The sequence below is a fragment of the Cheilinus undulatus genome, linkage group 20 (assembly GCF_018320785.1).
Source record: "Cheilinus undulatus linkage group 20, ASM1832078v1, whole genome shotgun sequence".
Classification (NCBI taxonomy): Eukaryota; Metazoa; Chordata; class Actinopteri; order Labriformes; family Labridae; genus Cheilinus; species Cheilinus undulatus.
The window spans coordinates 19,042,582-19,055,667 of record NC_054884.1 but is presented as its reverse complement, the minus strand read 5'-3'; the positions used below and the strand labels follow the sequence as shown (position 1 = coordinate 19,055,667).

Sequence of the window (13,086 nt, the reverse complement as noted above, 5' to 3'; positions counted from 1 at the left end):
AATTCAGTCAGATTCACTGTAAACCTTCTGTGATTTGTAACAGCTCTAACTTCCATTATTAATCCAGTTTCTAGAAATAAAGTCAGCTCGTTTTTACATCTCAGTGCAGTCAGAGGAGTAATTGATGTTAAAATCTGATAGGAAACAGAAAAATGGCACAAGCACTTAAGTTACAGAGCACATTAAACAAAGTATCTCATTATTTTAAGACATTGCACAACTGTTTGGTTTCTCTGAAGCTTCTTTTTTTATAATTTAGTTGTTTGAAAAGTGATACAGTTTCATAAAAACAGAAAACCTCTGAATATAATTGGTACAAATCGCGTTATAATGAAAATGAAATGCTAATAAATATGTTCTGGTCCTATTCTGTAGCAGAAATTAAACTGTCAATTAAACCGCTAACAGAAATGTCTTCACTTGTTTTGGTGACAATTGATGTCATCACAAGAGGCATGACAAAATATCAATACAGCAACATACAGTATGTCATCCTGAAACATGATCCAATGATAAGATCCCACACTGTAAAAAATTATATGACCAATAAGTTACAACTTATTCCTATCATTTACATCCACTCAACATCATTATTTATGAAATTTGAACTTGATGTCATGAGCAAGGGTGGAAAGTAACTATTCACATTTACTCAGATTACCATAATAGAGTAGTTTTTTCTGCATATTTGTACTTTTTTGAGTACATTTTGAAATCAGTATTCACTTGACTTAAATAGGTTTAAAACACAGTTACTGCACTTTTACTTGAGTTCAATACTCTTGTACTTGTTCCGCCTCTGTTGAAACCGATCTAAGCTCAGCACTCTGCTATTTCAAATCTGGGGGGGAGGGGGTGTGGGCAGATTTTCCCATCATGGCCTTGGGCGGATTGTTTAGACATGTTTTACATTTGTTTAGTTGTGTTTAGATGTTGCTTCTTGTAAAGTGGCCCTGCTGGGGTTCTTTTGTTGTTAGACAGATTTGCACCACGAGTGAAGTTATCAACTGAGTTAGAATTCCTGCCTATGACTTTAGGTGCATCTAAAGGATACAAGATGCAGTGCTATGTGTTGCCTTGCAATGAGGTTGAGTCTCTGTTTTGTTTACCTTATCACAGATTTTCAAAAGTTACTGCACCTCTGTCATATTGGAAAATACTTCATGCTTTCAAAGTGCAGTTTAACTATATGTAGTGTGGACCAACACAGACAATCTTAAAGTTTTAAATTTGACTCTGTATGGGTTGAAATAACACTGTCAATTTTGCTGTGTATTTTACTTCACTACAAAAGTGTGACTTAGCTAAACAACCTGGTGTAAGATCTATTCTCTTGTTGTTTTTGCCAATAGGGAAACATCCAGTTCTCAATACTTTAAATAAAGTAAACTTTAAGTTAAATACTTTTTTCTCTTACTTGAGATCTATGGACCGGTGATATAGCTTTTACTTAAGTAAATTTTAACAAGAGTAACTGTACCTTCACTTGAGTACTATAGTTGTGTACCTTTCCACTTCTGGTCATGAGTCATTGCATAACAAGTCAAGGTTGTTAGTCAGTTTTAGTGAAATGGAAATTTCCCTGTGTCAACAATGTGAGTTTAAAAATGATAACTGGATCTCTTAGAAACTGATCGTAACCCCCAGTGTATAATAAAAATGCATGGTACAAATAGTGCTGGAAATTTGGTTATGATGTAAGTATTCATAATATTTGGGCAACTACTTCATACTGGATTTTAGGCTTGTCTCATCTATCATCTGCCAAAATTGTATTCCATGGAAAGGAAGCTATAAGTTGTGGTACTTGTTTAAATAAATACCTTTGAACAGTACACATCAAAAACTGAACTGTTAAATTCTCAGTGTTGTATATTTCAGAATTATTTTAACTCCCAAAGTATAAATTGAACTCCAATTCAGTTCTCTGTTGGGACCAAAAGAGACGTAAATGGCATTTTGCGAGTTCTGGAGAAAACAGGAAGTTTGAGATGCTCTGGGCTGCTGCTCATTGGTCAGATGGTGTGATGTCACTTTATGTGACATTAACTGATCTCCACTGATTGGCTGAGAAAATCATTCTGGTTCAGCTGTATTACAGAGAGTTTGGGGGGCGGCTGTGAAAGTGGTTGGCTGAAGTGACCATAACTGGTTCCTTGTCCCATTGTGTGAAGGTACCAACTCCCCAAAAATAATCAAATCAACACTCTGTGATGTGGACCCATACAGACACTGTGAAAGCGTCAGTATTTACTCTGGTGGTGTTGATGCTGTGCAGGCTTTTGTTTCTATCACATGGAAAAGGTTGTATTCTGGTGTTATTAGCACAGTTGCAGTTTATGTTTTGTTTTGATAAATATAGTTATAATTGTTTCAACTTTGAGAAGCATTTTGCAGCCTATTTTGAACAAACCTGCAATATACATTAAGGTTAACCTTTTGGATTCTGTTTTCACTGGACAGAAACTGAAGAGTTATGAAAATATGGGTAAGAGAGTGAGGATGGCATGCATCACAGTCACTAGTTGGGAGTTGTGCCAATAATCAGTATGTCTATGACATTTCTTCCATATTTGGGCCATACACTCTACAGAGTGAGTTAAGTCAGTGTCTCAAAATCTGTAAATTATCATTAATCCCCTGTATAAATAAAGGCAGGTTTGCCTCTCAGTTATAGAATGGGACTGCAGTTTTGTACACATCTAGATGAATGTAGGGCAACACCAATAAAGATAGATTGAGGTAAAACAGAAAAGAAACTAAAAAGGGACAAGAGTAGCCAGCTGAGAAGCTGACCCCTATCCAAACAAAAAAGGATCCCATAAAGCCAAGAGCCAATGGACCCACTGTGTCACCATCTGTATAGATCCCGCTCTGACTCTTCCTCTTTTCCCTTCTCCATGCAAACACAGACCAATTTAATGTGTCTACTATCAGCTGTTTCTGAACCATAACGCAGGTAATCCTAAACGTAAATATCTCATTCTCCTAACCTGCGTTTGCCTCTGAGCTCTGGGCTTTGATGCTGTTTTATAGAGACATGAAGAAATCAGCAGCAGTGGATCCTTTTCCTTTTGTTTAAGAAAATGTAAGGCTGGCTCTCCTATTTGCTGTTCCTGCGTTCTGCGGGAGTTTGAAAATGTATTCCCAACGGTGTTGTAAATGACATATCGATGCTGTGTTTTTTGGGGTCTCTCTTGTGCATTCCAGTGCAGAGCCATTGTGTAACAGTGTGATGTAATCCATCCATGAATGTGAGTTCACAGAGGAGGATGAGTGAGAGAGTGGTGTTGGGAACTGTGTCAGTGATTTACATGATTATTATGGAGGTTTACATCATGTGCGCCTTCATACATGCAGGGTCTCAGGTGTTTTGCAGAGCTGCCTGTATCTGCAGGGCTTTAGAAATGTATATATTTTTGTGTTATGTATGTTTAAGGAGAGGGGTTAACTGTCTTGATTTTCAGCATTACAAGATTTCAGCCAAATTACTATTTACTGCTTTAAACAGTGCAGCTGAACAGACACCACTTAAACTATTAAACCCGCTCATTTAAACAGTTTGTTTTCTTTGCCCCTGAATGCAGCTTGTGTGTTCCACAGGAGTTTGCTGTGTTGACTAAAGAGCTGAACGTTTGCCGGGAGCAGCTTCTGGAGAGGGAGGAGGAGATCGCTGAGCTCAAGGCGGAGAGAAACAACACACGTGTAAGATGTTTAGCAGCCATTTTGCCTATTAGCACTGTAACAGCCTCAGTGTTATCCTCCTCACCCATTGTGCTTGTGTGGGTGTGACACTGTTTCATTTGCTTGTTTTTTTCCTCTTTGTGACTCTTTTTGTCCCTATCTGCTTTCCTTATCACTCCTTTTCCCTTTATGCTAACCAACACTCACTCGCCATCCTTTTCCCTACCTTTATTTACCCTCCATCACATCCGCTGTGCCCCCGTCCTTCAAACTTCCTTCTTCTACTCCTCTCCGGCCACTTCTTCACATCCTCCTGTCATTTTCCCCTCTCTCACCCATTCTCCTGACCTGCTTACTCCTGTAGTTGTTGCTGGAACACCTGGAGTGTCTGGTGTCTCGCCACGAGCGCAGTCTGAGGATGACGGTAGTGAAAAGACAAGCCCAGTCCCCAGCAGGGGTCTCCAGTGAGGTAGAAGTCCTCAAGGCCCTCAAGTCTCTGTTTGAGCACCACAAGGCCCTAGACGAGAAGGTGGGTCGGACTGTTAGCTCCTGTTAGCTTTTCCTAATTGCACTGAAAATGGTGGCTGGCTTGCTTTTTTTTTAATCTCACACTAATAATTATATAAATACTATATCTACTACAATTCCCTTACAATGTTCCTGCTTCAGTGTAACATCTAAGTATGCAGAAAAAAAACCCTATCTATTTAGTCTTTTATTAGAAATTTACAGTCCTCAATGGCCTCAATTGAAGGATAAATCTCTGCATTTTATTGGCTTATATGTCTTAGAAGTAGCAGTGTGCTTTTGATGCAAACTAGAATAGATCCCTTGGTAAATATTTTTTAAGTCTTACTGAAGAGTCTCAAGCCTCTAATCATGAGATTAGATCCAAAATACTAAAAAAGTCCAACAAAGGACATGGCAGTGCTCAGAAATATCGTACATGAACCTATTAAGTGTTCAGTTCATTTCATTGCCTTACAATCTTGTATTGTACCTGCATCACAAATTGCCAAAAGAGTCAGTTGAGTGATATTACTTCAACCTCACAGGTCCGAGAGAGGCTCCGTGTGGCCCTAGAGAGGGTGTCCATGTTAGAGGACCAACTAGCAGCGTCTTCTCAAGAGGTAATGTTCATTGTGATTGAAAGATTTTCTTATTTCATGTGTGGTTTAGTGTAAAGAAGTAACGTTTATTTGTCTTGTCTGTTTGCCTATTTTGTCTCCCTCTTTCCAGGTAATCTCTTTAAGAGACCAAATTAAAAGACGTCAACAAGGGGTGGACGGCGGGAAAGATGTAAGGGAGGGTTTTCTGCATGTTGGTTCCAGTAGTTTTTGTGTTTGTGATAGCCACAAGAGCACCAGTAGAAAAGTAGATGTATGGGTACCATGGTGTGTCATTGTGATTTTAGTTCTATGTCCTTCCTTATCCATATGCCACATTTACTTCCTTTACACCCTCAGCTGATTGTAACTACTTATTTCTCTTCGCCACTGTCATTATATCTATGTTGTCATCATTGTAGCGACTACCAAATGGTCCTTCCACTGGCCTGGAGGATGGCGAGCTGGAAAGACAACGAGAAGGGGAGATAGAGCGACAGAGAGCCGAACTCTCCCAGCTCAGAGAGAGGCTGGCCCTCATGTGCCGACAAGTGAGTTTGTTTCTCTATATAAAACACTGTGAGGAGCATTTGAGGTTTGGTACTTCTGTAAAGGGACATTTTGCTATCTTTCATGATTTTATTTTATTTTTTTATCACAAGTCAGTTCTGTTACTCTCCCTTTATGTCTGTCAGTGGATTTTAGAAATTTTAAATCAACAAGTGTGATGTGGAACTGAAAGTAAACAAAGGAACTGTCACCACAAAAAAAAAAAAAAAAACTCTTGAAGATTACGGAAAAATTTGCTAAACTGACAGATGCAGTAAAAAACAGGAAAACTGAGTGCATCTGTGACTATAATAAACTGTGTAACCTGTAAACTGATAAACATTTGTAGTGATGAACATACTAACTAGATTCAGCCAATCTAATCAGTGATGCCAAAATTTCCAACTTTACCAGTCCAACACCTTGTAACTCAGTTTTATTTATTTTGTTTATTTATATGTATTTAACCAGAAATACTTCACTGAGATTACGAATCTCATGTATAAGAATGTCCTGGCCAAGACAGACAGTAGCACATCTAACTAAGTTACAGACATGAAACAACAACCAACTCAACATCTACAACCTGATGCATCTTCCTCCAACACCATTAATCTACTTTAAAACAGTTGACAGACCAGCACCCTGGACATAATCTCTTTTTGCAGAAGATTGCAGTCTGCAGAAACAGCATACCTGAAACTTCTTTTACCCATTTCAAGACAGAATTTGGGCACAGAGAGCAAAAGTCAGTGTTGGCACTGAGTCATAGAAGGAAGGCTGTAGCCTCCAGCACTTTACACAAGAATAAAATACCACAACTATGAGGAAAGCGGGTTTAGTGATTTTGTCTATGTGCAGGCTACGAAGGCCAACCAACTCAATCATCAAAAACACAATGATGAGTTAGGGGCTTAAGCTTTTTTTAAGTAATGATCAGAAATATAATGTACAACAGTATGAAAGGGCCCCCCTGAAAGATAGAAAAATAAAGATAATCTGTGGATTTTTTAGAAATGTTGATCTTTTTATAAAGAAAAGTAAACCATTTTTGTTTTACATTATAGTGTATATTCACAAGAACCAAACTCAGTATTTCTGACTTTAAAAAGTCAGAAATTTACATAAAATTTGAAAAATAACTTGAAATTACAATGTTAGGACCATTGCATGTTTTGATGTCATGAACTCAAACGTTTCACATTTTTAATGTCTCAAATTTACAATATTGTGAAGTCAAGTCAGGGGACTGTTAGCTTTTCTTAGATCCAAATAGGGGGAAGGAAAAAAGGTTGTGAATCACTAGTATACACTAGGGGTGTGACGGGATGCTTATCTCACGGCATGAGACGAGATTTAACACTTTTTTTTATTTTTGGAAAAAATATATGAGTGGAAAATATGGTCTTTATATGACTGAAAGTCATAATTGCAAAGCAGTGAGGTCTATTCAGGAATGTTTAAACTCCTCCTGTACTGAATAGGCTATCGGTGCTTACACAGTTTGTGTTGTCTAACTCTGACTCAAACTGTACATTTAAATGCTCTTCAAATCAGACCTTTCATTTTAACAATCTACCACATTTATATTTTACTACACTATGCACTCATTGCTACAATTACAATAATAGTAAAAGCATTTAGATTATTTTGAAAGTAATTTAAAAACTATTTACAACAATATGCACAACAATATAAAGCACTGCATCAGTAAAATCGAACTTTTTCTCATCCTCTTTAAGGGCATCCATATTTAAAACACTAGAGAAGTAGATTATTTTATCATTTAGTGGTCTTTTTTTTTTTTTTCTCATGAGCTTTGACAGTGTTGGACATGATGCACAGATGAGGGTGTGTGTTAATGTGTGTGCGTTGGTGAGCGAGTGTGTGTCTCTGCTCTGCCAGCTGTTGGATAACAAACATGGCGCGTTTAGCTGGAGCTAGGACTTCACTTTTTGGAGCTAACAGTTGACTCTGTGGTGTTCAGCATGAGTTTGTTTTGATAAGTTTACTCCTGCAGTATAAAATGCCCGCATACACGAACTCGCAGGTTTCCAGCAGCAGTGTTTCATCATTTCGGACCATCATGATAAACTTATTACGCATTTGTGGATCATGTGCGGCCCAAATGGTGCACGCGGAGGAGGGGCCAGGGGATGGAGCGGTGACTGAATGGGTCACGGATCAGCTCCGTTTCTTCATTAGCTGTCAAACCAACAGCTTTAAAGTGTCCAGGGCATCTTTGTGATCTATAATAACTTCCAGTTAGGTATTGTTTTCTGTCAGGAGAGCTGCTGCTCCTGGTGTCTTGGCAATATTGATCTCGCGAGGTGATTTTCACCTTGATGAGACATTTCGTGACATTTTGGTCTCGCGAGATCTCATCACACCCCTAGTATACACTATCTAAATACTTAGGGCACTGAGGAGTGATTTATTTCTGTAAAATTTAAGCAATCCAACTACTAATACTAGTAACTGCCTGTACAGACAAGAACAATGCTGACTGTGATAGTGCAGTGATAAGGTTTTTAATTTCCTGTAAGTAGAGATTCTGGAGATAAAAGGTTATGATGCAACAACAATGATATTTCAGGGAACAAAGAGTCACTCACCATATCTGCCTACATAATGGAATAAAACCCCAAAACAGTGCTTCCCAGAGTGTGGGCTGGGGCTCACTGGTGGGCCCTGGGGGTGCAGCAGGTGGGCCATTAAAACCATAATTTCAATATTTACATTTTTAAATTTGAAAATGAAAATCAAGTTTTAGCTGATCTTATCAAACTTGATTACATATTAAACTAATTTTCAAATTCCAGTAAGGAACAAAAAGAAACACGATTTAACTTCACATATCAGCTTTGAATCAGTTATTTTGTCTGACGTTTAAAGCAGGTGTCATGGTTTAACTGGTGCCAAGTTATCTGGTGTCGTTCAATTAAGTATTCAAGTATGCTGCATAAATGTGACTAGAATATGGTTAATGGTGTCACAGCATACATTTGAAGAGATTAATGTTAGAAAAGAAAATATAGGTGACTTAAAAGATGTCTGTTTGAACAAAATAAATATTGGTTGCTAATCAGTTGACCTTTTTGTAACTTTGTGTGGCGTTAATTTATGAAAACTAGGCATCTGCACTGAAATTCTCCGTTAATGAAATAAAAATAAGAATGTAAATACTTTAAGTTTAATGTTATGGTTCAATGAAGGTTTTGGTTTTTTAGGTGTAAGATTGGGCTATGTGCACAGAAATTTGGAAAAAGCTGCCTCAAAGCATGAATTTTCTATTAAACTGAACTCTCTCATACACTCCCATTGATGAATGTTTTACTTGGTCACACCTGCACAAAAAAAAAAATATTCACATTAGTCATCATGGTGAGGAAAATTTCACTTCCCACAAACAACACCACAGTAAATTTAACACTCTTCACACATCTTTAATATATCAAGCATATTTCTGTTCTTGCTTTTTGGTGACATGTCTCTTCTTTTGACTGCTTTGTTTTATTGTGCAGTGTTGTTTTAATTTCTTGTTTCATGTTACACACTTTAAGCTACTCCACCTTTATAAAAGGCTTCATACAACCAAAGTTTGTCATAATGTTACAATGAATGTCACTAAAAATACTCAAAAATGGCATTTTGTTTATAGATAACTATATGAATGCTCAAATCATAAATAAAACAAATACTTTATATGTTTTATGTAGATAAAAAAAAGTTAAAAACAAAAAAAGCTGTCATAGATTTGGGAAAATTATGTGTAATCATGTGGAGATTTTGTGTGAAATTAGTGAATATATTTGTGATACATTTTTTTAAGAATTTTGAAATATTAGTAATTCAATAAATAAAACCACAACTTTTAGCTCCTACAATCTGGCTTTTGAGCTGATCCAGACTTCCATTAAGTACAGAAATAAACAAGAGCATTTGTACTGTATCATTGAGGTTGTGCTTCTTTATTGCATTCTATTAATGTTTATATAACAGGTTTAAATAGTGAACTCCATTACACTGAGATTATCTGCAAGCTTTACTGACAGTATTTCCCCAGAAGGAGGGGCTCGCTCTGTTCAGTGCATCTGCTGGTCTCCCTCCTCCCTCATGTGGCCACTTAAGTTACTGCAGCTTCCTTAAATAGCCACAATTGAACTCTATAGTTCACAGTCACATGTGATTTAAATGTAATCATAAAGTACTGCATTGAATATCTTGGTTCGGCAGTGTTTTTAGAGATCCAACTAGTTTACCCTGACTGTCCTGTTAAAACATAAAGACAATCTCCATCTGGTTTACACTGGTGTGTCAGACTCTCAGCCTGTTACACTTATGTCAGTGATGCTTTTAACAGTCCTTCATCGATCAAACAGACATGTGTAATGAATCATCTGCATGTCCTTTTTTGCTCTCGGTGCTGTGGCGGTTAACACTGACTCACGTAGGTTCAATCTGTGTCGTCTTGTGTCTCGTTGTGGTGTCACGTCAGGTTGGGGAAATAGAGGAACAGCTTGCGGCCGCCAGGAGGGAGGTGACGAAGTCTGAGGAGGCCAATCAGAAGCTCCAGAGGGAAGTGAAAGAGGTCTGTAGGGCCAATCTGTCTCTTCCTGGCCGGGACCATGAGCTCCTGCGAGCCTCAGGGATCCGAGAGTATATTTGACCACAATGGGCGTGTGCTGGAGGAGATGCAATGTTAAGATTGAAGGATAGAGCATTTCTAGTTTTATATTTTGAAAAATGGAATATAAAAGTCCAACTACAGAGCTGAAATAATTAATAAATAAATAAATGAATATGTCATGAGAAATGTATGTATATCATGCAAGTCTTCACTGCATTTTAGCTTGTTTCATGATACATTTTGGTTTCTTACAGGCTCTTTGCCAAAGGGAGGACATGGAGGAAAGGATAACAACGCTAGAACGCAGGTAACCTTTGTTGCAATAACTCAACTCAACTCAACTCAAACTTTATTTATAAAGCACGTTTAAAACAACCGGGGTTGACCAAAGTGCTATACAGATCAGAGCAGTGCAGATACAATACCAAGATACATAAACACAGTGCAAATATATATATATTAAAAGTTAAAAATTAGTTAAGATTTTGCCAGATGTCCACTCAACCTTGATTAAAAGCCAGGGAGAAGAGGTGAGTCTTGAGAGATAATTTAAAAACCTTAATTGATTCCGCAGAGCGGATATGCCAGGGCAAGTTGTTCCAGAGTCGAGGGGCAGCTGTCACAAAGGCTCGGTCACCTTTGGTTTTGTACCTTGTTTTGGGGGTGACCAACAACTGACTAGACGATCTCAGTGTTCTGACAGGGACATGGTAGTGGAGGAGCTCAGTCAGGTACTGGGGGGCTAGGCCATTAAGAGCTTTAAAAACAAACGATAAAATTTTAAACTCTATTCTAAAAGCAACCGCAATAAAATAATCCATTCCTGGTTTCAGTGGGGACCCCACACTTTTAAAAAATCAGTATTTCATACTTAATCTTTAATAAACGCAGCAGAAGGACCATATGGTTCACCTGTTGGCTGACGCCTCTTCATACACCTCTGAAGTTATTTTACAAAAATTTAATTAATGAAAAATGCAGCAGTGCGTGAAGCCTATGTTGCTGTGTTTTTGGAAAGGTTGAATGTAAAGTTACAGCTCATACTGTCCAAGGTTTTTTATTTTGGACACCTTGATGGCATGATTTACTGATGCTTTAATTAATAAATCAGACTAGAACTGTATATTTGAAGGATATAATACCTCATATAAGTGCAAATAGATTATTTATTGGCTGAAGGCTGCAGCTTTAATAACTGGGTCTTGTCTTGATGACGATTGTAGGTACCTCAGCGCCCAGAGGGAGGCAACTTCTCTCCATGATATCAAAGACAAGCTGGAAAACGAGCTGGCCAGCAAGGAATCGCTGCATAGACAGGTGAGAAATGTATCAAAATGTCCAAATGCAGTTTAAACAAAACTCCTTGTCATGTTTAATGTTGCATTTCTGTCTGACATGGTCAAATATTTCAAATACAGAGTGAAGAGAAGAACAGGCAGCTACAGGAGCGTCTGGATGAAGCCAAACAGAAGCTCCAGCAGACTCTACAGAGGGCAGAAACGCTGCCTGAAATCGAGGCCCAGCTGGCCCAGAGAGTTGCTGCTCTCAATAAGGTGCTTTGAGTACAGCGTTGATGCTGATTAGAATTTAGAGCTGATTGTAACATGTAAGCAAAGGCTGATTTCTACTTCTGCGCCAGATCTCCGCCAAAGCATATGTCATAGGTTTGTTAAGTCCTTATGCACCTCTTCAAAAATGTAACTACATGTTGGAACAATGCAGAACACAAGCCCTGTGATTGGTCAGCTGGGTAGAATTGGGTCTCTGAATCTCTGTGCAATGTTTACAGGCATATTCACCCTCATTTATCAAATGTAAATGCACCAGAAATTTAAGAGTACGGTCATTTCAACGTATAAATCACTATTTATCAATCTGGACACGAGTGTACGTTATGCTCAAATCCAATACCAGGACTTTTAAAATATATTCAACATTAAACCATAGCTTTGACAATCCCTGTGAGCAACATTACTTTTTAAATGATGTTGAGCTGCGCAAGCTTTCAGTTGATTTCCTTGTCATTTGATATTATATTTAACGAATGAGTATTTAGTTGTACACTGTAATATAACTTGTAAAATATTGTGGAATATTTAAGAAGGAAAAAATCTGTAGATACTTAAGATAGAAAAAGAGGAAACTCAAGAGGAAACAATCACATTTTTAGTTTCTTAAATAGCAAATATTTTAGACCGCTGTGACAGAGTGACAGAGATCATCCCCATGCTTTTTGATGTTTTACTTGTTTGGACGGTCTTCAGTAACATTTCCTTGCATTTATAAAGGCGGAAGAGCGCCATGGTAACTTTGAAGAACGACTACGACAAATGGAAGCTCAACTTGAGGAGAAGAACCAGGAGCTACAGAGGGTAACATTTATATTTCATTATGTGGCCACATTTACCATATAAGGCCAAATTTAAAGAATATATTACAATCTTGTTGCCTTGTTTGATTCCAGGCGAGGCAGAGGGAGAAGATGAACGACGAACACAACAAACGCCTCTCAGACACGGTGGACAAGCTTCTGTCTGAGTCGAATGAGAGGCTGCAGCTCCACCTTAAAGAGAGGATGGCAGCACTGGAGGAGAAGGTACCGAGTAGAATTAGAGTCAAACATATTTGTGATGAAATATAAAGTGTTTTAAACAGATTGTTCTGCTTCTCCTTTACTAGAACGCTCTCTCAGAAGAACTCGCCAATATGAAGAAAATTCAAGATGATCTTCTAGCCAATAAGGTATTTGCCCTTTCAAATGGGTGCTGCTTTTTTCTGAGGTATTTTTTCTTGTTTCTCAACAACCTCTTAACCACTGGCTTCAGTTTATTTATATCGAATTAACAGTCTTGTCCTCACTGTGGAGGTTGTTGACCTTTAATTATTGAGAATCAAACTTCTTGTTATTCTCAAGAACTCAACTTTTCTCCACAAACAGTACACCTAATGACTAATGTTTAACAAAGAAAGGTCATTTTCCCTTGGAAAAAAAAAGTGTACTTTCTCCTCTGGGTTTCAGGAGCAGCTCCTCGCTGAGCTGGAGCGGATCCAACTAGAGCTGGATCAGCTGAGAGGCAGACCTGGCTCTTCTTACTCCAGGTTAGACACAGTGTACCT

The 13,086-nt window shown here is 38.1% G+C and overlaps 1 protein-coding gene across 1 annotated transcript in view; it reads left to right on the top strand.

Moving 5' to 3' along the window:
* Positions 1-13,086, top strand: part of LOC121528287 (liprin-alpha-3-like) — a 29,823-nt gene that overhangs the window by 783 nt on the left and 15,954 nt on the right. The window contains exons 2-13 of the mRNA XM_041815652.1: positions 3,604-3,705; positions 4,049-4,213; positions 4,740-4,814; positions 5,213-5,341; positions 9,838-9,930; positions 10,224-10,276; positions 11,193-11,286; positions 11,388-11,522; positions 12,258-12,341; positions 12,434-12,565; positions 12,649-12,711; positions 12,989-13,068. Of these exons, the coding sequence (XP_041671586.1) occupies positions 3,604-3,705; positions 4,049-4,213; positions 4,740-4,814; positions 5,213-5,341; positions 9,838-9,930; positions 10,224-10,276; positions 11,193-11,286; positions 11,388-11,522; positions 12,258-12,341; positions 12,434-12,565; positions 12,649-12,711; positions 12,989-13,068 (1,205 nt within the window). The remainder of the gene's footprint in view (positions 1-3,603; positions 3,706-4,048; positions 4,214-4,739; positions 4,815-5,212; positions 5,342-9,837; positions 9,931-10,223; positions 10,277-11,192; positions 11,287-11,387; positions 11,523-12,257; positions 12,342-12,433; positions 12,566-12,648; positions 12,712-12,988; positions 13,069-13,086) is intronic.